This window comes from Eleutherodactylus coqui, chromosome 2 (genome assembly GCF_035609145.1).
Source record: "Eleutherodactylus coqui strain aEleCoq1 chromosome 2, aEleCoq1.hap1, whole genome shotgun sequence".
Classification (NCBI taxonomy): domain Eukaryota; kingdom Metazoa; phylum Chordata; class Amphibia; order Anura; family Eleutherodactylidae; genus Eleutherodactylus; species Eleutherodactylus coqui.
Window position 1 is genome coordinate 316,663,290 of NC_089838.1, and position 21,064 is coordinate 316,684,353.

General features: G+C 48.3%; 1 protein-coding gene across 1 annotated transcript; it reads right to left on the minus strand.

The window, feature by feature from the left end:
• Positions 1 to 630: 630 nt before the first annotated feature.
• RNASEH2A (ribonuclease H2 subunit A) lies at positions 631 to 17,018 on the minus strand. The gene is made up of 8 exons (XM_066593694.1): positions 16,852 to 17,018; positions 12,774 to 12,845; positions 12,128 to 12,254; positions 11,325 to 11,412; positions 10,171 to 10,308; positions 8,925 to 9,012; positions 6,687 to 6,810; positions 631 to 1,636 (listed from the first exon to the last, which is right to left on the minus strand). Exons 1-8 carry the CDS (start codon positions 16,976 to 16,978, stop codon positions 1,498 to 1,500), a joined length of 903 nt encoding a protein of 300 aa, XP_066449791.1. The 5' UTR covers positions 16,979 to 17,018; the 3' UTR covers positions 631 to 1,497.
• Between the last annotated feature and the right edge of the window lie 4,046 nt (positions 17,019 to 21,064).

Sequence of the window (21,064 nt, forward strand, 5' to 3'; positions counted from 1 at the left end):
CTGGATACAATTAGATGTTTTATAGTTTAACAATAAGGCCTCTTTCACACAGGCTACAAAACGCATGTATGTGAAGCCCAGGGTTTCCGATGGGTTCTTCCACATGAGATGTTTTGTAGCCTGAAAGAACCCATTGGAAACCATCAGCTTCACATACATGCGTTTTGTAGCGATGATTTGTAACCCTTGTGAAAAAGGCCTAAAGGTTCCATTTTAGTGGAGTAATATCAGGCTTGTGTGCCGTACAGCCTCTGCTGTAGTGTCAGTGAGGATGTAGCCTGACTCCTTTTGGCAGTGGTAATTTGTTTTTTGCAGGTACCCCTGTCACTACATGCCGCCCAATCAGGACCGGCCATTAGCCCATACATTTACTCTGTGCCGCAGGGAGGGGTTAAGTAATCAGAACTTGAGAATCATTTAAAGTCTAGGTCAGGGCTAAAGTTCACAGTTGCAAAAAACAAGAGGAAAAGCTTTCAATTTGATTCCTGTTTTTATGAAAACCCAATGAAATCAATGGGGAAAAATGGAAGTGTTTAATTCAGTTTCTCTGCTCCAAAAACTAAACAGACGGAAGGCCCCAAAGGAGCCCCGACACGGGTGTGACGAGCGCTCATACAACCACACTGAACGGCATCTACAAATCACGTTTATTTACGTATATTACTAACTGGCAACGTGTCAAAAACTCACTCAAAAGTTATCAAGCACGTCATATATCCAAAGACGGCCTTCTAAAAGATGGTCTAATCCTCTACCACAAATAATGATGCTTCAACTTCACCTAAACATGGTCGAGCATATCACTGAATAATCTGCTGGGGAAAACAGCACCACACCTACCTACAGGTTGCATGTGGTATTGCAGCTGAACCCCATTACCTTCAATGGAGCTGGGCAGCAATATCAGAAGACCCATGGATAGATGTGGTACTGCTTTTGAAAGAAAGAAAGCTGCCTCGTTTCTATAATCCTGGACGACCCCCTAAAGACAGAATGTCCCACGAACAGAAGCTATCCCCTATCCAAAGGTGGGGGGATAACTAACTGATTGGGGGTTCGCCACCTGGAAGGTCCCCACATGAATGGAGCAATTGTCATACATGCACACCACTACTCCATTCACTTCAATGGGACCATCTTCAGAGTCCCATTGAAACGTATTGAACAGCAGTGTGCATACGTGATCATTGATGCACCTTCGGTGGGGGTGCAACCACTGGGAACCACACTGATTAGCTAGTTATACCAGATCCTATGGATAGCGGATAACGTGAGAGCCCTGTTAAGGTCTAACACGAGTTTGACAATGGGCGGACCAACAGCAATGCAAAAAAAAAAAATTACAATAGAGAGTTTGTCCTTCTATACGGCCAAGGGGGTTTGAACACTTTAAACAGAATCCCCCTTGATATAGGGGTGTATATGCTGATATTACAGTGTAACGTGTCTCCAGCCCCCTCACAAGTGGTCTTTGGGGTACTTTACAGTAAATATCTCCTACAAATCAACCAGAGGCTCCAGATGTCGCTCCGAGAAGAACCTGTGACTTCGGGGCTTTGAAGATTCCTTCGAGGCAGAAAAGTAGGAGAGGAGAGAATGCGAGGAAGATTTACCTGAATCCTCTTCATCGTCACCCCTGAGGAGAGACAAAATATGTATGTTAGCGTAATCATATACTGATCAGCAGCTACAGAAGAAAACAATGCACTCAAGGTCCTGCTCCTCGCCTTACAAGCAATTAGATGTGTGGCCAGGATGGGGGAGGGAGAGTAGATTGTACACCCAAATCCGCTTTAATAGGACACAAGGTCTGTCTGACCTCCCCTGCCTTCATCGCCCGGCATAATCTGACACGGCTAATCAGTGTAAATGTTACCAACAAGCAAGGCCATCGCCGGCTGAGCTGGAAGCCCACGTCCCACTGTTACCGCAAGTGTGCCGACTTAAAGGAAGAGGAGCATCTGTTCCTGTAAGCAACAACAGTCCAGACCCAGACTCCGCCGCCCCCTGCTGGTCTCTACAGGGAGGATTAACAACTTCTACACTACCGGTCAAAAGTTGTAGAACACCTCAATTTACAGTTTAATATCTCTAATGCACTGTGCAATGAGAGCAAAGAATAAAGTGAATCCATTATTTTTATCTTCACTTTATTTCACCAGATTAAATCTAGATTTTTGACCCTTTGCAGTCGCCCCTCTAGGATATGACAGCTTTACACCTTCGAGGCATTCTATGTACAGTTACATTCAGATATTGTTCAAACATTTCTTCCCAACATCGTTGCAGAAGTTCCCACAAATGTGCTGCACCCGATTGTCCAGTTCATCCCAAACAAGCTCACTGGGGTTTAAGTCTGGAGTCTGCAGGCCATTCCATTCTATGAAGCCTGGCAGCAGCTTCTTGTCTCCATAAGTAGTTCTGACAGAACCTAGAAGAATGTTTTGGATCATTGTCTTGCTGTTATATGACCTCCTGACCAACTAGGCGCACACCAGAGGGTATTGCCTGGTATATCAAAATGCTGTGGTAGCGCTTTTTGTCCAGTGTGCCAGTCAGCCTGTGTAAGTTGTCAACTCTGGATGCAACAATAGAGCCCCAGACATCAGGCTTCCTCCTCCATGTTTGACAGTTGGTGTCACGCACTCCAAAACTATCCTTCCACCTTCTGGACTGCATACAAAAACCTTGCGTGATTTACCAAAGATGTCACATTTTGAGTCATCAGTCTGTAAAACCTTCTTCCGCTCTTCAGTAGTGAACATACCCGGGCTAAGCAGCACTTCCAGTGGATTTTTTTTATTTTACAATCTTAGCTGTTGCTTACTTGCATTGATACTCCACCTGTCAGACCTGCAGACAGAAGTCGTCTCTTCGCAGTCAAAATGGAAATTTGCATATTTGTTGCTACATTAAGCTGTACTTGAAGATTTTGTCCTGTGAGGCATCGATTACACAAACTGGTGACCCTCAAAAACTTGTCATCTGATCTAGTAGTGGCCTTTGATCTGCCAGACCTCTTCCTGTCCGTTTCCTCCAGTTTCCAAGTACATTTACCTTTTATAGGCAACTGTACTGACTGCCACCTTGGCAATTTCTCTGTACAACAGACCTAGGCTTCCAAGAGCTCATTCACAAAGCCGTATGCGTACAACACTGCAAGTATCTCGCAACGTTGTAGCATCGCAGCCCATTTGCTATGCCAGCAGAGATTGCATACAGGCTGCGATTGGCGCATGTCTGGGATCAGGACGTCCCGAACATGCGCGGTGTGCATTATTATTCCCCCTCCCCTCAAATTCGCTGCTCTGTGCAGAGTGGGGTTCCGTATTTAACCCGGTCTATTCGCGGGCATTGCAAAGGGGCAGCATTTCAATATGCAGCCCTTCAACAGACGTTTTCACGACTGCTCATGCCCTCTACCCAAGTACCACCCCTTCCCTCTATCTGCTTGGTCATGCCCTCTACCCCAGTACCCCCCTTCTCTCCATCTGCCTGCTCATGCCCTCTACCCCAGCATCCCCCCTCTCCATCTGCTTGCTCATGCCCTCTACCCCAGCTCCCCCCCCTTTCTCCATCTGCTTGCTCATGCCCTCTACCCCAGCTCCCCCCCCTTTCTCCATCTGCTTGCTCATGCCCTCTACCCTAGTACCCCCTCTCTCCATCTGCTTGCTCATGCGCTCTACCCCAGTACCCCCCCTCTCTCAATCTGCTTGCTCATGCTCTCTACCCCAGTACCCCCCTTCTATCCATCTGCTTGCTCATGCTCACTACCCCAGTACCCCCCCCCTCCATCTGCTTGCTCATGCCCTCTACCCCAGTACCCCCTCTTCAATCCATCTGCTTGCTCATGCCCTCTACCCCATAACCCCTCCCCTTTCTCTCCATCCCCTAGCAACCCCCGCCCCTCTCTCCATCTGCCTGCTTATGCCCTCTACCCAAGTACCCCCCTTCTTTCCATCTGACTGCTCATGCTCTGTACCCCAGCACCACCCTCTTCTCTCCATCTGCTTGCTCATGCCCTTTGCCCCAGTACCCCCCACCCCCTTTTCTCCATCTGCCTGCTCATACTCTCTACCCCAGTACCCCCCCCCTTCTCTCCATCTGCCCGCTCATGCCCTCTACCCCAGTACCCCCCCCTTCTCTCCATCTGCCCGCTCATGCCCTCTACCCAAGTACCCCCCTTCTCTCCATCTGCCTGCTCATGCCCTCTACCCCAGTACCCCCCTACCTTTTCTTCATCTGCCTGCTCATGCCCTCTACCCCAGTACCCCCCCCTTCTCTCCATCTGCCTGTTTATGCCCTCTACCCCAGTACCCCCCCTTCTCTCCATCTGCCTGCTCATGCCCTCTACCCCAGTACCCCCCCTTCTCTCCATCTGCCTGCTCATGCCCTCTACCCTAGTACCCCCTCTCTCCATCTGCTTGCTCATGCGTTCTACCCCAGTACACCCCCCTTCTATCCATCTGCTTGCTCATGCTCTCTACCCCAGTACCCCCCTCCCCATCTGCTTGCTCATGCCCTCTACCCCACAGTAACCCCCTCTCCATCTGCTTGCTCATGCCCTCTACCCCACAGTAACCCCCTCTCCATCTGCTTGCTCATGCCCTCTACCCAAGTACCCCCTCTTCAATCCATCTGCTTGCTCATGCCCTCTACCCCATAACCCCTCCCCTTTCTCTCCATCCCCTAGCACCCCCTCGCCCCTCTCCCCATCTGCCTGCTCATGCCCTCTACCCAAGTACCCCCCTTCTTTCCATCTGACTGCTCATGCTCCGTACCCCAGCACCCCCCCCCTCCCCATGTGCTTGATGAGAAGAGGGCGGTGCTGGGGTAGAGGGTATGACCATCTGCTTGCTCATGCCCTCTACCCCAGCACCACCCTCTTCTCTCCATCTGCTTGCTCATGCCCTTTACCCCAGTACCCCCCACCCCCTTTTCTCCATCTGCCTGCTCATACTCTCTACCCCAGTACCCCCCCTTCTCTCCATCTGCCCGCTCATACCCTCTACCCCAGTACCCCCCCCCTTCTCTCCATCAGCCCGCTCATGACCTCTACCCCAGTACCCCCCTTCTCTCCATCTGCCCGCTCATGCCCTCTACCCAAGTACCCCCCTTCTCTCCATCTGCCTGCTCATGCCCTCTACCCCAGTCGCCCCCCTTCTCTCCATCTGCCTGCTCATGCCCTCTACCCCAGTCGCCCCCCATTCCCTCCATCTGCCTGCTCATGCCCTCTACCCCAGTCGCCCCCCATTCCCTCCATCTGCCTGCTCATGCCCTCTACCCCAGTCGCCCCCCATTCTCTCCATCTGCCTGCTCATGCCCTCTACCCCAGTCGCCCCCCATTCCCTCCATCTGCCTGCTCATGCCCTCTACCCCAGTCGCCCCCCATTCCCTCCATCTGCCTGCTCATGCCCTCTACCCCAGTCGCCCCCCATTCCCGCCATCTGCCTGCTCATGCCCTCTACCCCAGTCGCCCCCCATTCCCTCCATCTGCCTGCTCATGCCCTCTACCCCAGTCGCCCCCCATTCCCTCCATCTGCCTGCTCATGCCCTCTACCCCAGTCGCCCCCCATTCCCTCCATCTGCCTGCTCATGCCCTCTACCCCAGTCGCCCCCCATTCCCTCCATCTGCCTGCTCATGCCCTCTACCCCAGTCCCCCCCATTCCCTCCATCTGCCTGCTCATGCCCTCTACCCCAGTCCCCCCCCCATTCCCTCCATCTGCCTGCTCATGCCCTCTACCCCAGTCCCCCCCCCATTCCCTCCATCTGTCTGCTCATGCCCTCTACCCCAGTCCCCCCCCCATTCCCTCCATCTGCCTGCTCATGCCCTCTACCCCAGTCCCCCCCATTCCCTCCATCTGCCTGCTCATGCCCTCTACCCCAGTCCCCCCCATTCCCTCCATCTGCCTGCTCATGCCCTCTACCCCAGTCCCCCCCCATTCCCTCCATCTGCCTGCTCATGTCCTCTACCCCAGTCCCCCCCATTCCCTCCATCTGCCTGCTCATGCCCTCTACCCCAGTCCCCCTCATTCCCTCCATCTGCCTGCTCATGCCCTCTACCCCAGTCCCCCTCATTCCCTCCATCTGCCTGCTCATGCCCTCTACCCTAGTCCCCCTCATTCCCTCCATCTGCCTGCCCATGCCCTCTACCCCAGTCCCCCTCATTCCCTCCATCTGCCTGCTCATGCCCTCTACCCCAGTCCCCCTCATTCCCTCCATCTGCCTGCTCATGCCCTCTACCCCAGTCCCCCCCCTTCTCTCCATCTGCCTGCTCATGCTCTCTACCCCAGCACCCTCCCCGCCCCTCTCTCCATCTGCCTGCTCATGCCCTTCACCCCAGTACCCCTCTTCTCTCCATCTGCTTGCTCATGCCCTCTCCCCAGTACCCCCGCCCCTTTCTCTCCATCCGCCTGCTCATGCTCTCTACCTCACTACACCCCATCCTCTTTCCACAATCTTGCCATGCTCTCTATCAGTTCTCCTCCTGCTTGGTCGGGTCCTTTGCATGCCCACTACAGCAATATTGAACACTTTCCTCTCTCCACACCTTTGTGATGCCTAGTATAACTGAAATGCACCCCTATTGACTCTCCACACCCAACTATGCCCAGTCCCCTTTTACGATGGCCACCAAGTCTGTACCCTCCTCTCTCACCACATCAATACTGCGCTCTCCACTCACCATAGCACTGGGGCAGCTTTGCTTTCTAGAATAGACTGCGCTGTGCTCCAGCTGAACCGAACAAACTGGGGATATCCAAAAACAGGGTCCAGATATTTTGCCAGCCATCCTTTAGTCTTTGGATCTGTTGCATAAGAAAAAAAAAATATTGGAAGACTAAACCAATAACTTCAAGTTGTGTTCTTAAGATAAAAAGCTTAAAACTCATTCTGCGACGCTATGACACTCACACCCCGGACAAGGCTTTCCCAGCGACATCAGCTGAACTGTGAGTCAATGTAAGTTTCCGCTCCCCATCAATGAATAGCCATGAATGACACCAACAGAATTCTTGTGGTTGTCCCCATAGGGAAACACTGGAGCTTCAGTAACGCTACAACTTTAGAGCATGTTCACACGGCGAATTCGCTGCAGAACTCTGCCTCTAAAAACAGCGAGTTTGGGGAGCACAGCTTTATATTTACCAGGCTCCCCATTCCTGCTCGTGCCAGCAGCGTGACGTTTTCTGTCCCCCCTGTTTGCGTGCTCTCCCATAAAGTTGAATGGATGAGCACAGGCACAGATGGGAATAAAAAGAGTCATCCTGCTGGCGCATGGACTTCGCATACACAGTGCAGTAACAGGGTACCTGGTGAGCATAAAATTGTGCTCCCGGACTCCCCATTCTCTGACCTCTGAGGCCCATAATGTAGCTTATGGGGCTTAAATGACATGCCAGGTTGCCATAACTGATAAATGGCATGTTCAGTCAAAACCCAGTCAAATGCCAGCAGTGTCCACAGCAGAATAGTGAGGAAGGCGGCAGTGAATGACCCGGCCATATGATCATCTCTCATTCCAGCGTCTTATCACCACATTTGCCATTTTAAATAATGACGAACAGGAGATGCAAGATAGATTAATGTAACAAACTGGGGTCACTATGGCACACGCTCCCCCTCACTGTCAAGTACCTAATGAGAACAATACAGATTAGTGTTTCCAGCCAATTATGGAATGTGCCGACGAATTGTGTTAATGTCCAGAAAGATAAGAGAAGAAAAAACAAGCAAACCAAAAAAAAATAAAAAAGTTTTTTAAAAAACCACCACCTAAGGCCTCATGTCCATGGGGAAAATCAGGCCCGCTACGGATTCTGCATAGCTAATTAGCTACTTAAGAGTTAAACGCAGGCGGAGCGGGACATTGCTGACAGCTCAGAGAACAGCAGCTGCTTTGTATATGCAAACTTCGGACTTCTCAACTGGTATCCCGTTGAGAAGTCGGAGCGGGATAAAAGCTAAAAGAATACTATCAGCTGGTATCCCACTGAGAATTCAGCGTGCAGCGCTGATAACAGTCATCGCTGACTTTAAGCTTGCTAAAAAAAATCAGCGATTAATGAATCGTGCACGATGGCAGCGGGTTTAGATGCAACGGTTATCGCTCAAAAGATGGCTTTTGAGCAAAAATCGAGTCTAAATGGGCCTTTAGACCCTGCATGTGCCCCCAAACGGTACCTCCAAGAGACACATAGGATTCTAGAAATGACAGAAAAATTGCATTTTTGCATATTCTAGGTGGTCTCTCTGGACATTTTCTCCTCTTTCCTGCTGCTGTAAACCCCTTGGTGCACCACGAGACTCATATCACAGGGCTCGCACAGGCTTAGAGCCCTTTAACACTGAATGGTTGTTCAGGTACGGGCTGGATAGTGCAAAACTGAAAAATAAATCAGTGTAAACACGGCAAATTATGTAATGATAATTCATTCATTTATCGCTCATGCTTCATTTCACACGCAAAACTCAAATGAGCTCGTGTAAACAGGCAGTCGGACAAAGATCTCCAGTGCGCTCCGCCTCCAATCTGTGACAGATTAGCGCTACTGTGTAAAAACACCGCTTGTGCTGCAAAAAGCTAAAATCAATAGAATTTTTTTTTTCTACTCATGTCTGATTGGGATAAGGAGGAAAAAAGCTAAATAAAATGTCCAGTCTCTGAATGATTTAGGGCAAAAAGCTCCCAGTCACTGTAAAGCTGTGGGTTCCTGCAAATATTGGACAACTTCCAATAATCAGAAGAATTCCAATCTTGTCAGAATTCTTGCACTTGCGGCACAGCTGCCCCCCCCCCTACAAGGAGATTTGATATTGTGTGATATGATCAGACGTCCTATGTAGCCATCGCCTTAGTCACATGATCAGGACCAGCACTCCTGTAGTGGTATTTGCACTGAAAACAGGAAACGTAACTGACCATTTGGGTATCCGGAGCCGTAATCCACATCGACTTCACCCAAATCCTCCAGGAACTTCCAATTCTTGACCACTCTGTCCCTGGCAACCTGAAACACAGAGAACATGAATGTGAACGCAGGTTATATTAAAGCTATTAATCATCATTTGCTAGTAGTAGAACCCCAGAGAGCAGAGCGAGATTAGGGAGGAGATCAGCGTTGTACGACTACAAGGAAATATATAGCTTGCCCGGTGCCAACTCCTGATGAAAAGGTTAACTATATGAGCTAACATCTTAAAGTTAGTATTGCCCTGCTTTGGCCAGAAGGGGGCAAAATAAGGGTGCAGTCACACGACCGTATATCGGCTGGGTTTTCACGCCCAGCCGATATACGGCGTCTCTCTCTGCAGGGGGGAGGGGGCTGAAAGAGCCTGGAGCAGTGCTCTGAGCTCCCACCCCCTCTCTGCCTCCTCTCCACCCCTCTGCACTATTTGCAATGAGAGGAGGCGGAACGGGGCTGGGGATAAGTTCCAGAAATAAGCTCTGCCCCCGTCCCGCCTCTCCTCATTTAAAATAGTGCAGGGGGGTGGAGAGGAGGCAGAGGGGGCGGGAGCTCAGAGCACTGCTCCCGGCTCTTTCACCCTCATCCCCCTGCAGAGAGAGACGCCGTATATCGGCTGAGCGTGAAAACCCAGCCGATATACGGTCGTGAGAATGCACCCTTAGGCTTGGACATAGATCTAAAACTTTGATGCAGCATGTTCTTCTCCGCTTCCATGATCAATTCCCCTGAGGCAGTTAGTGTGGCTCCCAAAAACCAGCAGTTAGCCCGCCGCCCCGATAAATAGCTTGCTTTTAATTTCTAATCTGACTGAAGCCATGCAACAGCAACCAAAAAAAAAAAATCATGAATTTTCTATAGAATGCAAAAAGTTGAAAGAATAAAACAAATAAAAGGTGGTCCTACCCCCCCCTACTGTGCAACAGCAGTATTACACAAATTCAAGAGGTCCAGTAGGTAACAGCACACCTATGTCATTAGTAGCTTTCACGTTTTTAACTTACAAACACCCCCAAATTAAATATGAACTATTGTTCCCCATTATCAGCACACACCAAAGTTTAGAATAACCTCCGCCCCATCGTCACAGCTTTGCGTCACATTTCCAGTGCCAAAAGCAGATCTCAATGTGGGGGATTTCAAACTATCGATGATGACGTGTTAGTTCCACCTGCTTAAGTACAAGGCGGCTGTGTCCCTTACCTTCGCACAAATACTCGCTGCACTGACCACAGGAAAGAGGGAATCAGCTTTGGGTTTCACTGTAACTTCTATTCCAGGAAACAGTTTCTTCAGTTTTTCTTGATATTTGTCAGCGGGACCCACAGTATCCACAAATACCTGTAGGGGGCAGCAACAGACATAGGTTATGGTTATAGTTTGTAAGTCAGAATCCAATATCACCGAGGCAGTTAAGTTCTCGTAAGTCAAATATCTTTCACCGTAGGGAACCACAAAAATATAATAAAATATAACTTTTATTGATTAAAATAAAAACGAAAACTAAACAGTGCGATATAAAGTGATAGAAAAAAAACTATGCTCAGATAATAATAAAAAGGAGGTCTCGTTTGTTTCTGTTATTTGGTATAAGCCCAGATAGTCCCTTTGAGAGAAAGATCTTTATGGCCTATTAGGGTCACCAATGAAGATTCGCAGTTAGATTTTATTATTGTTTTCTTTTCCCTTAATTCTGCGAGGATGTTAACAGACTCCCCTATCAGGAATTCTCATGGATATGGTCACATGGAGAAAAGAAAGGGAGAATAGCTGAAGTTGGTGATTATTCGAGTCACTACATTAGATAGGGTAGTATCTTCCTCTAGAGTAGCAAGTCAGAATCCAAAGGCATAAAGGAAAGAAGAATAACTGCTATAACAAAGACTCCCGCATGTACAAGTGATATAAGTGCTCTCTCATAGTAGAGTATTTTACCCCGTATTACGCGGTACCTCTACGTTACTTTCAGTTGTGCCTCACACAGCGTGAAAAATGCACATGAAGGAAGAAAAAAAAAAAAGCGCAGCAAGCACTATCTTTGCACATTTTAAGTGTGCATACACGCCGAGTTAATGTATGGAGATTGTCGGCACCAAGCAAGTATGCGATGCGTTGCGTACCGCTGCGTGCTCCTGCGCAGGAGATGCAAGAGTGCAACTACTATAATACTGCCCCCTATCTAAAATAATATATTTGCAATGGCAGAAAAACATGGATCTGAAGGGAGAATTTTCCCACTTGACGTTAATTGCTCTCCAATTACCCCCTTCTTCCAACATTTCTAACCTGGACACAGTTATCCCTTTTAGCGTTCCGTGGCATTGCCTGTAGTGATTGCTAGAATCTTTTATACACACCTCAGTCACTTGTACGCCGCTGTCCAGAGCGTGCTGAACGAGGCCTATTGCAGTATCGTGGGATAAGGCATTGAGATTATATTTGGCCCTGAGAGGAGAAAGAAAAAAAAATCTGTAAGGCTGGTGAGGCATTGGTATATTCAGTCTCCATTTATGGGTCCGTTATATGGACAGGTGTCCAGGCCTGACACCAAGATTATAGAAATCTATGATGTTCGGGGCAGGAGACCCATAGTTAGGCTGGGACACAAGTCCATGTTATGGTCGGATAAATGCAAACAGATTACGCTCATGTGTCACCGGCCTCAATGACCGTAACTGATAAAACCCAGACTCTGAAGATCTACAAACCATTGAACTGAACAAAAACCAATCCCCATGGTAACTATAAAATCAGTCTGTAAAGGACCAGGTTTTGCTCAGAGCCCATTCACAGATTCTTGCACCAAGTGGAAGCAACCTGTGTCTGGACACAAGGAGACGTATGCAGTCACCGGAAGTACCCAGCTTCATCTCTCCCAACGGAAACCATCACAGACAGCTCCTGCTGGGCAATGTAAGACCACAGAGGCGGCCATAAGAGTACTATACAAGGAGACGCTACAAGCAGCAGCCAGAAACAGGTTACTGATATTAAGGTTCCTTCCAGCACTGGGCACATTGCAAGAGCTGTGTACTTGGGGGTGGAGAGGCCTTGCTATGACTACTTGGGGTAAGCTGGAGGATGTCCAGTTGTGACTACTGGAGATATGAGGGGGACCTGACTGCTAAACACTGCATCCTGGGGCATACAGAGCCATCACCTTTGCTGCATGCTGGTAGAGATGACATTGGGTGACAAGATATGCAGAGCCCAGCCAATAAAATCTGGTGCCCCATCCAACATCCCAAACAGTCGCTCCCTCTCAGGTTCACTTAGTGTCTTGGAGTCTACGGGGAAAAAAAAGATAAAGTGAATTTAACAGGAGATAACGCCATATGCAAATATCATGCGGAACAAATGAACAAGGCCAAGCTGCAATACCAGATATGGACAACGGAAGCAACGTTTCTGGGAAGGAGCAGATATTTTATGCAACCTCTTTTAAATTAATCCCATAATAGGTCCGGATATGATTGGCAGTGTCAACACATTTACATGATGCACCATAAATGTACCAGGGAGTAGTTGTACCCCTAAGTTATATCCCTTTAAAGCCACTTTAAAGGGATATAGCTCGCTGTCAGTGAATTGCACCGAATTTGCACCACACAGTACACAGACATTCTGTCGGTCAGAGTCGGGGGGGGGGGGGAGGGGGGGGGATAAATGGATTGACTTTGTGTGAGTTTCGGTGTTGGACTCAGACAGAACTCGTGCAAGATTATCAGCCATGTGAATACGACCTCACGTACCCATGTGGAGGGAGAGAGGGAAAAGAAAAAACTGAAAAATAAAAAGAAAGTCACCTGCAACTTTCAGGTCCTCCAAGTCTTTCTTCCGGGAGATGGGACAGTAACAGATCCCGTACACCATGGGACCTGCATGGGATAAAGACAATGACAGTGAATGGGACACTCAACACAGAACTGGTAACAATGTGGACATTAACTTGCTCACTCCTGAGCCATTTTTACATTTTCTTGCATTGTTTTTCCATCCTACCTTCCAAGATTGAAAAACAAATTAATAAGTCATGACTCTCTGCATCAGATATAGCAGGGGGCTCGTTGTTAAAAGCATCATTTAAAGGGGTTGTCTCGCGCCGAAACGGGGTTGTTTTTTTTCCATAGGCCCCCCGTTCGGCGCAGGACAACCCCAAGGGATGTGTTAAAAAAAAATACATATATATTACTTACCCGAATCCCCGCTCTGCGACGTCTTCCTTCTTCCTACTTCTTCCTTCACCAAGATGGCCGCCGGGATCTTCACCCACAATGCACCGTGGGCTCTGTGCGGTCCATTGCCGATTCCAGCCTCCTGATTGGCTGGAATCGGCACACGTGACGGGGCGGAGCTACGATGACCAGCTCTCCGGCACGAGCCGCCCCATTCACCAGGAAGAAGACCGCACAGCGCAAGCGCGTTTAAAAACGTCAGCAGAAAGCGAAATTAGACGGATCCATGGCGACGGGGACGCCAGCAACGGAGCAGGTAAGTGAATAACTTCTGTATGGCTCATATTTAATGCATGATGTATATTACAAAGTGCATTAATATGGCCATACAGAAGTGTATAACCCCACTTGCTGCCGCGAGACAACCCCTTTAATGTACTGAGAAACTTTCAAAAATGTTTAAAGGGTTTTCAAGGGAAATACTTGTACTATCAATGATCTACACTTGGGGTACGTCATCAATCGTTGATGGCTGGGTTCTGCCACTTGGGACCAGTCCGTCAGCACCGCTACACACAGGGGTACGGAGCACAACCTGCTGCTGCCACCCCTATGGAGTGGCAGGTGCTTGTAAATGCAGGCTGGGATCTCATTAAAATCAATGGGAACTGTGCCTGCAGTTACAAGCGCTGGCCACTACACCAAAGTCGAAGCAGCAGGTTCTGCTCCGTAACCCCATTTGTAACATCCCTGACCAGAGGATAGGTCATCAGTAGTATTTCCCTGGAAAATCCCTTTATCTCCTTCATGCTGCAGGACTTACGTTTGCTTGCCGGCTGCGGGGTACATAACAGGGCAAAAACTTATGTCTTGTGGATCGCATAGGCTCAGAGGAAGAATAGGCCTCGTCTTTAAGGGGTTAAGTGGGGGTGAAATGGGAAGTCTGAAAGAAAACAACTGACCCATTGTCCTCTTAAAGCCGCTCGCTGCGCTGTAAGTCCTACTGGGCAGCTTTATTACTCTGCGGCTCGCTGCAATTACACTTGCATTCTACTACTTTCCGCCGCCGTATTCAGAGAACCGCAACTTGTTTTCTGTTAATGGGGCTGTGAGTTTTTTGCGGGGTACACTGTAGTTTTTGTATTAGTACCATTATGGGGTAAACAGGACCTTGTGGTCACTTTATTCAATTTTACTTTATGCACTTCTGGTGATTATGGCGGTCACTGCAGGTGCGTGCCAGATGCTTAACCCCTTAATGACATACGTATATTTATGTCATGGAGGCACGGAGTTTGTATGGAGCAGGAACCGATCCCACTCCATAAACGGTGGGTGCTCGCCATCTTTGACAGGTGCCACCCGCCAGCAACAGCTGCGATCAGCGTGAATGCCGATTACTGGTGTTAACCCTTTTTAAATGCCACTGATGAGCTCGTGATGTTCTGTTGCCATGGCAGCCTGAAGCCTTGATAGACTGCCCGTGAGAACACGATATAATGCAATACTGTGGTACTGCATTATACTCTGAGTGATCAAACAATTACATTAAAAAAAAGGAATAGGCGAGTTTAAAAAAGTGAATGTCCTAAAGTCTCCGAAATTGGCTCTACTGCTACTAAACCTAGTTTTCCTATCTGATAGGGCATGCTCTTATGGTGGCAAAAACACTCCTAGCAAGGAGATGGACCGCCTACTTGCCACCGACAATAGGGGAGTTCAAAAAGCATATGGCGGAACACTGCCTTCATGAATAATGGTTAGCCGTACGCACCAATTCATACAGAAGTATTTACATGTGTGGAAAGGGTGGTGACATAAGAAAACGGGAAAGTCATAGAAAGAGAAATACGATGCCAAGTTGTTGTTGTATGTGGAAACTGATGTTCTGTATACTTATAGGAACACAACGCAGCCATGTATGATGTCAATGAGCGCTATTAACATACCAGCAGCAACAATGTCTATTTATGGCCCCCTGCACACGGGTAGAAATTCCACGGCAGGATTTCCCGCAGAATTTCCACCCGTGCCCGCTGCCATAGGATTGCATGCACAGAATCCTATGCAGACGGCCGCAATTTGTCTGCGTGAAAACACACACCGAAAACAAATCGCAGCATGTTCTATTACTGTGCGGGTCTCGCAGAGGCTCGCACAGAAATGTCAGTAAAGACCCGGCGGCTCTGCTCATGTTCCAGCTGGGTGGCAGCCGACACATCACAGAGAAGAGGAGACGCCAGGAACGGGTGAGCAGCAGGTCTCTGTGGGGGCATGGGTCCGCATCTTGCTGCGAGAATTCTCGCAGCGGGGTCCGACCCGGCCATCTGTAGGCGGCCCATGAATGATGCTTCGTAATTCCTATGACATTCATATACCTGAAGATTGCAGTGAGATGCAGAAGTTTGATAATTCCCCAATAAAAAAATACTAATGGAGGGGGGGGGGGGGGGGGAAATAAAAAATAGGGCAGTAAAAGGAAGGATAAAGAAAAAAAAAAAAAAAAAACATTTTCCCAAATTGTTTTAAAAAAAAAAAAACAGCCCCCTGTAAACATATTTGGTATCGCTGCATCTGTAAGACTTCAATTTATCACATTATTTACACACAAAAAAATAATAATAAAAACGCCAGAATTGCGCTTTTTTGGACATCCCACCTTCATTAAATAACTGAAGAAAAGGGGATCAAAAAGTCGCATGTACTCGAGGATGGCACCAATAGAATCTACAGGACGCCCTCACACAATTATCATAGAATGGTAGTTGGAAGGGACCTCCAGGGTCATCGGGTCCCCCTGCTCAGTGCAGGATCACTAAATCATCCCAGACAGATGTCTGTCCAGCCTATAAAGATGCTAACTTTTCCAAAGAAGAGCTTGTCGTCTCTTCAAACACTATGTAAGCTGGCCCGTACGGGGATCGAACCCGCGGCCTTGGCGTTATTAGCACCACGCTCTAACCAGCCATGAATTATGTCGCTGACCATATAAAGTTCTGGAGGTCAGAAAATAATTTTATATTTTTCCCCCAAAGATACTTTAAAAAGTAGAAGCAAAAAAAAAATGTATATAAATTTGGCGTCATACAAAGGCTTGCTGTGTACATGCACGCACAGATGCCATCTACTGGATCCGGCAGCGCAGTCAGTGCGTGCCCGCAGACAGAAAGACATTTCCCTAGCTGTCCGGATCCTGCGCCGGTCTCCTGTGCCGGCCGGACGCATGCGCAGTGCAATTTTTTTTTTTTTTTTTTTTAAACCTTCTGCTTTCCTGCGGCACAGCCATAGTGACAGCTGTCGCTGCACCGCGGATCGGACGGCCTCCACTGACCCCAACAGCAGCCGCCCCGCAGGACCTGCAGAAAAACAGAGTGCCGCGATTTCTTCCCGCACGCCGGGGAAAAAAGTACATCCGCAAGCTTTTAACCGCTTTGTGGATGCTAACGTATCCCTACGGGCGGCTTGATTTGCGGACGCCTCACATTGATTTTCATTTGGGCACCTTTCTCAGGGGGGCCGCAGGCGGAGGCGGATTCCCTTACCCTCAAGGGAGCCACATGGAGTTCCCTTGTTCCTCAAGGGGGCCGGACACCACAGGGGCTGAAAGCTGAATGCCGAGGCCCACAAACACAAATGCCCTGAGAGGGTCTATAAACAGGGGAGCCACAGACTGACCGCCGGGGTAACAGCCCACCGCACAGCCGCTTACCCAGGACGGGTCCCCTGCCCGCCTCGTCTATCCCCAGGCAGCACGGCTCCGCCCGGCACAGCTCCGGCACCGGGGACGCCAGCAGGCAGCTCTGAGAATTGTCCCGCTCGAACTTCTGCAGCTCCATGCTGGCGGCGCCACTTCCGGCAACACGGCTGCTTGGCGCCAAAACCACGTCAGCTGTCAGCCAATCAGAAGCGGCCGCCTGTCAACAAGCTTTATTAACACACTCAGGAGTGCGACAAGACACATGAGCCATTATGTAGTGCATCCCAGGAGGGTCTAGCAGCTGCCATAACTGCGCCTCTATCCGCCTCTGTATGCTGGTGGTCTTTAGGGCATTTTATTTATTTCATATGTTTATTATGTTATTATATTATAATGTATTTTATTGCAGGACCCGCCTTTATCTCCTCGTTTTAGACACTGTTAATTAAAATCCTTTTCAGTTTCATTCATATATATATTTACACTTTTCACATTTTTCTGTTTTTCAATAAGTTTATGTAACGTTATTTTAAAATGTATTTTAGGGTGCGGGCAGACGAGCGTAGGCGTATTTACGTTCGCACGAGCGCAACGTATAATCGCCCGAGCGATCGTTTTTCACCGATCACGACCAGAGCTAGAAAGCGTATTTTCGTTTGTTCCTACTTTGCAAACTATCTTTTCGGCGATCGAATATGCGTTGGCACGTATTTCGGTCGCATATGTTCTGGTTTTTTTCGAATTGCCGTTTTTACGCGCCGTAAAATCGCCCATGTGAACGAATACATTCGAAACCAACGCCTCAGATGGTCACGTATATACGTTTGGTCGCAAAAACGCGCCGTTTATGCGCTCGTCTGCCCGCACCCTTAGGGTGCATTCACATGAACGTATATCGGCTCGGTTTTCACGCCGAGCCGATATACGTTGTCCTCGTGTGCAGAGGGGGGAGGATGGAAGAGCCCAGGAGCAGGAACTGTGCTCCCGCCCCCTCTCTGCCTCCTCTCCGCCCCTCTGCACTATTTGCAATGGGGAGGGGCGGGGCGGGGCTAATTTCTGTACCTTAGCCACGCCCCCTTTCTGCCTCCTCTCATTGCAAATGGGGCGGAGAGGAGGCAGAGAGGGGGCGGGAGCACAGTTCCTGGCCCTGGCTCTTCCATCCTCCCCCCTCTGCACATGAGGACAACGTATATCGGCTCAGCGTGAAAACCGAGCCGATATACGTTCGTGTGAATGCACCCTTAAGTGTCTGTTTCCCCTGATTACCCCTCACCCTCCATAATCTCCCTTTTTCTTTAGGCTGGGCTCACACAACCGTGTGTTTACCGTGTATTCCGCGGGCGCTGTACGCCCATGTGATACACAGTAGCTCGCAGTCAATCAATTACATTGCCTTACGCAGTTCCACTTTCGTTAGCGTGTCGGAATTGCGTAATATGCAAGTGCAAAGTAGACCGCAGCATGTTATATTTTGCCGTGTATATACATGATATAGAGCCCGTTGCTCTCTATTGTTGCATATATACACACACGCCCATATGCAATTACACTGTGAACGGGCGGCGGGTATATGCGTCAGCGCTAAGCGACAGCCAGGATATAGAAACAACAAAAACCAGCTGTACTTTGCGTGACCGCCTGCGTGTCGGTAAGATCGCATCGCCACTCAACTGGAGAGGAAAAGACGGAATTACCTGTGGCAAAACATTTTGTGGTCACGGACAGCATAGAGCTGATGAGAGTTATCATACTGAAGGGCAACTTCAAGTCACAGCGTCACAGAAGAATGTGGAAGTATAAGTTTATGGCCATGTTTGACACCCTCAAGAATGGAATGAACCTCAGCCCGGAATCCTTGCATAAGTGGAGAATATGAAAGGTCTGAAGGAGGTCAAGAAAGGTGTCCCCCTCCCAATCATTGTTTGTTTTTCTCATAAGAATTCAGAAACTGGGATACTTTTGAGCCCCATGTGGTGCAGAGTGTTAAGGCAGCAGTACGCAGTCCTAAGCTCTCACTCACGACCTGAAGGCTCTGGGTTAAATCCCCACATGGTTCAGGTAGCGGCTCAAGGTTGACTCAGCCTTCGATCCTTCCAAATTTGGTAAAATGAGTACCCAGCTTGGTGGGGGTAATAAATAAAAGGTTCCTGAAAGTGCTGCGGAATAAGGGCGCCCACCCACTGGCGTTTGCGTTTTTTGTGTGCGTGAAAAACACAGCGTTTTCCGCGCGTTTTTCGTGCCTTTTCCGTTAATTTCCATTGACATTCATGGGTGCATTAAGAGAAAAATAAGGACACATATGCAACTGACAGTTCCTATGGTAAGAATTGCAACGGACCGGAAAAAAAAACGCCAGTGGACAGAAACACATTCAATACTAATTGCTCTTGAGAAAAACGCAAAGGAAAAAAAATCGCCAGTGGGTGGGCGCCCTTAGTTGGCGCTATACAAATAACAAGATGTATTTTATTTAAGCCAACCTGGATTTTTGAGGAGGTTCGCCTGTGAACCCCTCATTCCAGTACTTCATACATAGATATTCTCTGCCGACCATCCACTTTGTAACGTCTTTTCCTAAATTACAACCGAGGTCCCTGCGTACCCTGGACTACCCCGGTCCGTATGCAGGGATTTAGTGGCGGGGTGGACAAGTGAACTAGCACCAGCAGTGTGGCGGTCTGTCCGCACCAGGCGAGTCCTAATTTATTGTTCTAACGCAACCACATTCTTGAGGCGCCTCCTTAACCGGATTGTATACCTGGCTTTCATCATGGAGACCTCATGGCCGGGCAGCACGGAGGCACGCGGTGCGATATTCTCTTGAGAACGCAACGATTTTTGGGGAGGATTTTCATCTCCACTGTTCATATTTCTGAGGGCTTGTTTTTTGTGTGACGAGCTGTAGTGTTCATTGCTACCATTATAATGTGTTGTATAACCTTAGTTACATTTTTTGGAGGGCAGGGAGAAAAAAAAACACTAAGGGCTCCTGCACATGCGTTTTTCTTGCGCGTTTTTTTTCACGCAATATCACTGCGTTTTTTCACGCGATTGTCAATGGGACTTTCTAATGTTAAAAATGCAGCGATATCCCGTGAAAAAAACGCGCAAGAAACACGCAATTGTGCAGGAACCCTAATTCTGGCACTGTTTTTTGTATTGTTTTTTACAGTGTGAATCCTGGAGCATAAATGACATGGAGCAAAAAATGATTTTTTTCTGCAGATTGGTACGATCAGGACGATACCAGAAATACATATTATTTTTAGGTTTTTACACTTTTGCATAATAGAAAACCCCTTTTTTTGGAAATGATCTTTTTTTGCATCCCTACATGCAAAGTCCTCTAACTTTTTATATTTCCATGGACGAAGCGTGTTTTCTTCGTGATGAGCTGTAGTTTTTGTTGCTACCCTTTTGGGGTACCTGCAGCTTTTTTGATCACTCTTAGGGCTCCCACACACTTGCGTTTTTTGGTAACGCGATTGTCAATGGGACTTTCTAATGTTTAGAAAGTCCCATTGACAATTGCGTTACCAAAAACACAAACGCGTGGGAGCCCTTAGGCTGAGTTCACACTAAGCGGATTTGCCGCGGAAATTCTGTCCGGAATTTCACCGCAGATCCGCCTGCGACCACTAATTCGAGAAATAGCCAGCCATGTGGACGAGATTTCTGAGAAATCTCGTCCACACGGGACAGCAAATCCAGCAGAGTGCCGCAGGTTTTGAAGCAGCAGATTCCCAGCGGTCAAACCGCGAGATTTCTGCTTAGAATACTCCCAGTGTGAATCCAGCCTTATTGCATTTTTGGATAGAGAAATGAACAAAATAAGTAGTTTGGCACCATTTTTAACATTTTTTCATTTAACGGTTATTACCGTACAAGATGAATAGTATTTTCAACTTATTGTATAGGTCATTGCGGGCTTTTTTTTGTATTTTTCTTTTTAAAAAAGGTGAAAGTTTGCAAAACAGGTTTTTCTTTTTAAATTGGTTTTTCGTGGAACATACTATTGATGACTCATCCTGAGGAAAAGGCATCAATAGTTGATCGGCTGGGGTTCGTCACTCGGGACACTGAGCGACCAGCTGAGTGGGCGCATGATGTCAGCACCACAATAACACAGAGATCGCAGTCGAAGTCTCAGCGCTGACCTCTGTGTAGTGGACTGTGCTTGTAACTGCAGGCACAGCTCTCATTAAATTCAATGTGAGCCATGCTT

Excerpts from the sequence above, each read along its gene's own strand:
- RNASEH2A (XM_066593694.1), bottom strand. The coding sequence starts at position 16,978 with ATGGAGCTGCAGAAGTTCGAGCGGGACAATTCTCAGAGCTGCCTGCTG. Across the intron at positions 11,413-12,127 it reads TCTACCAGCATGCAGCAAAG|GGCCAAATATAATCTCAATG; the intron begins GTGATGGCTCTG and ends TTCTCCTCTCAG. Across the intron at positions 10,309-11,324 it reads GCGGCGTACAAGTGACTGAG|GTATTTGTGGATACTGTGGG; the intron begins GTGTGTATAAAA and ends TGCCCCCTACAG.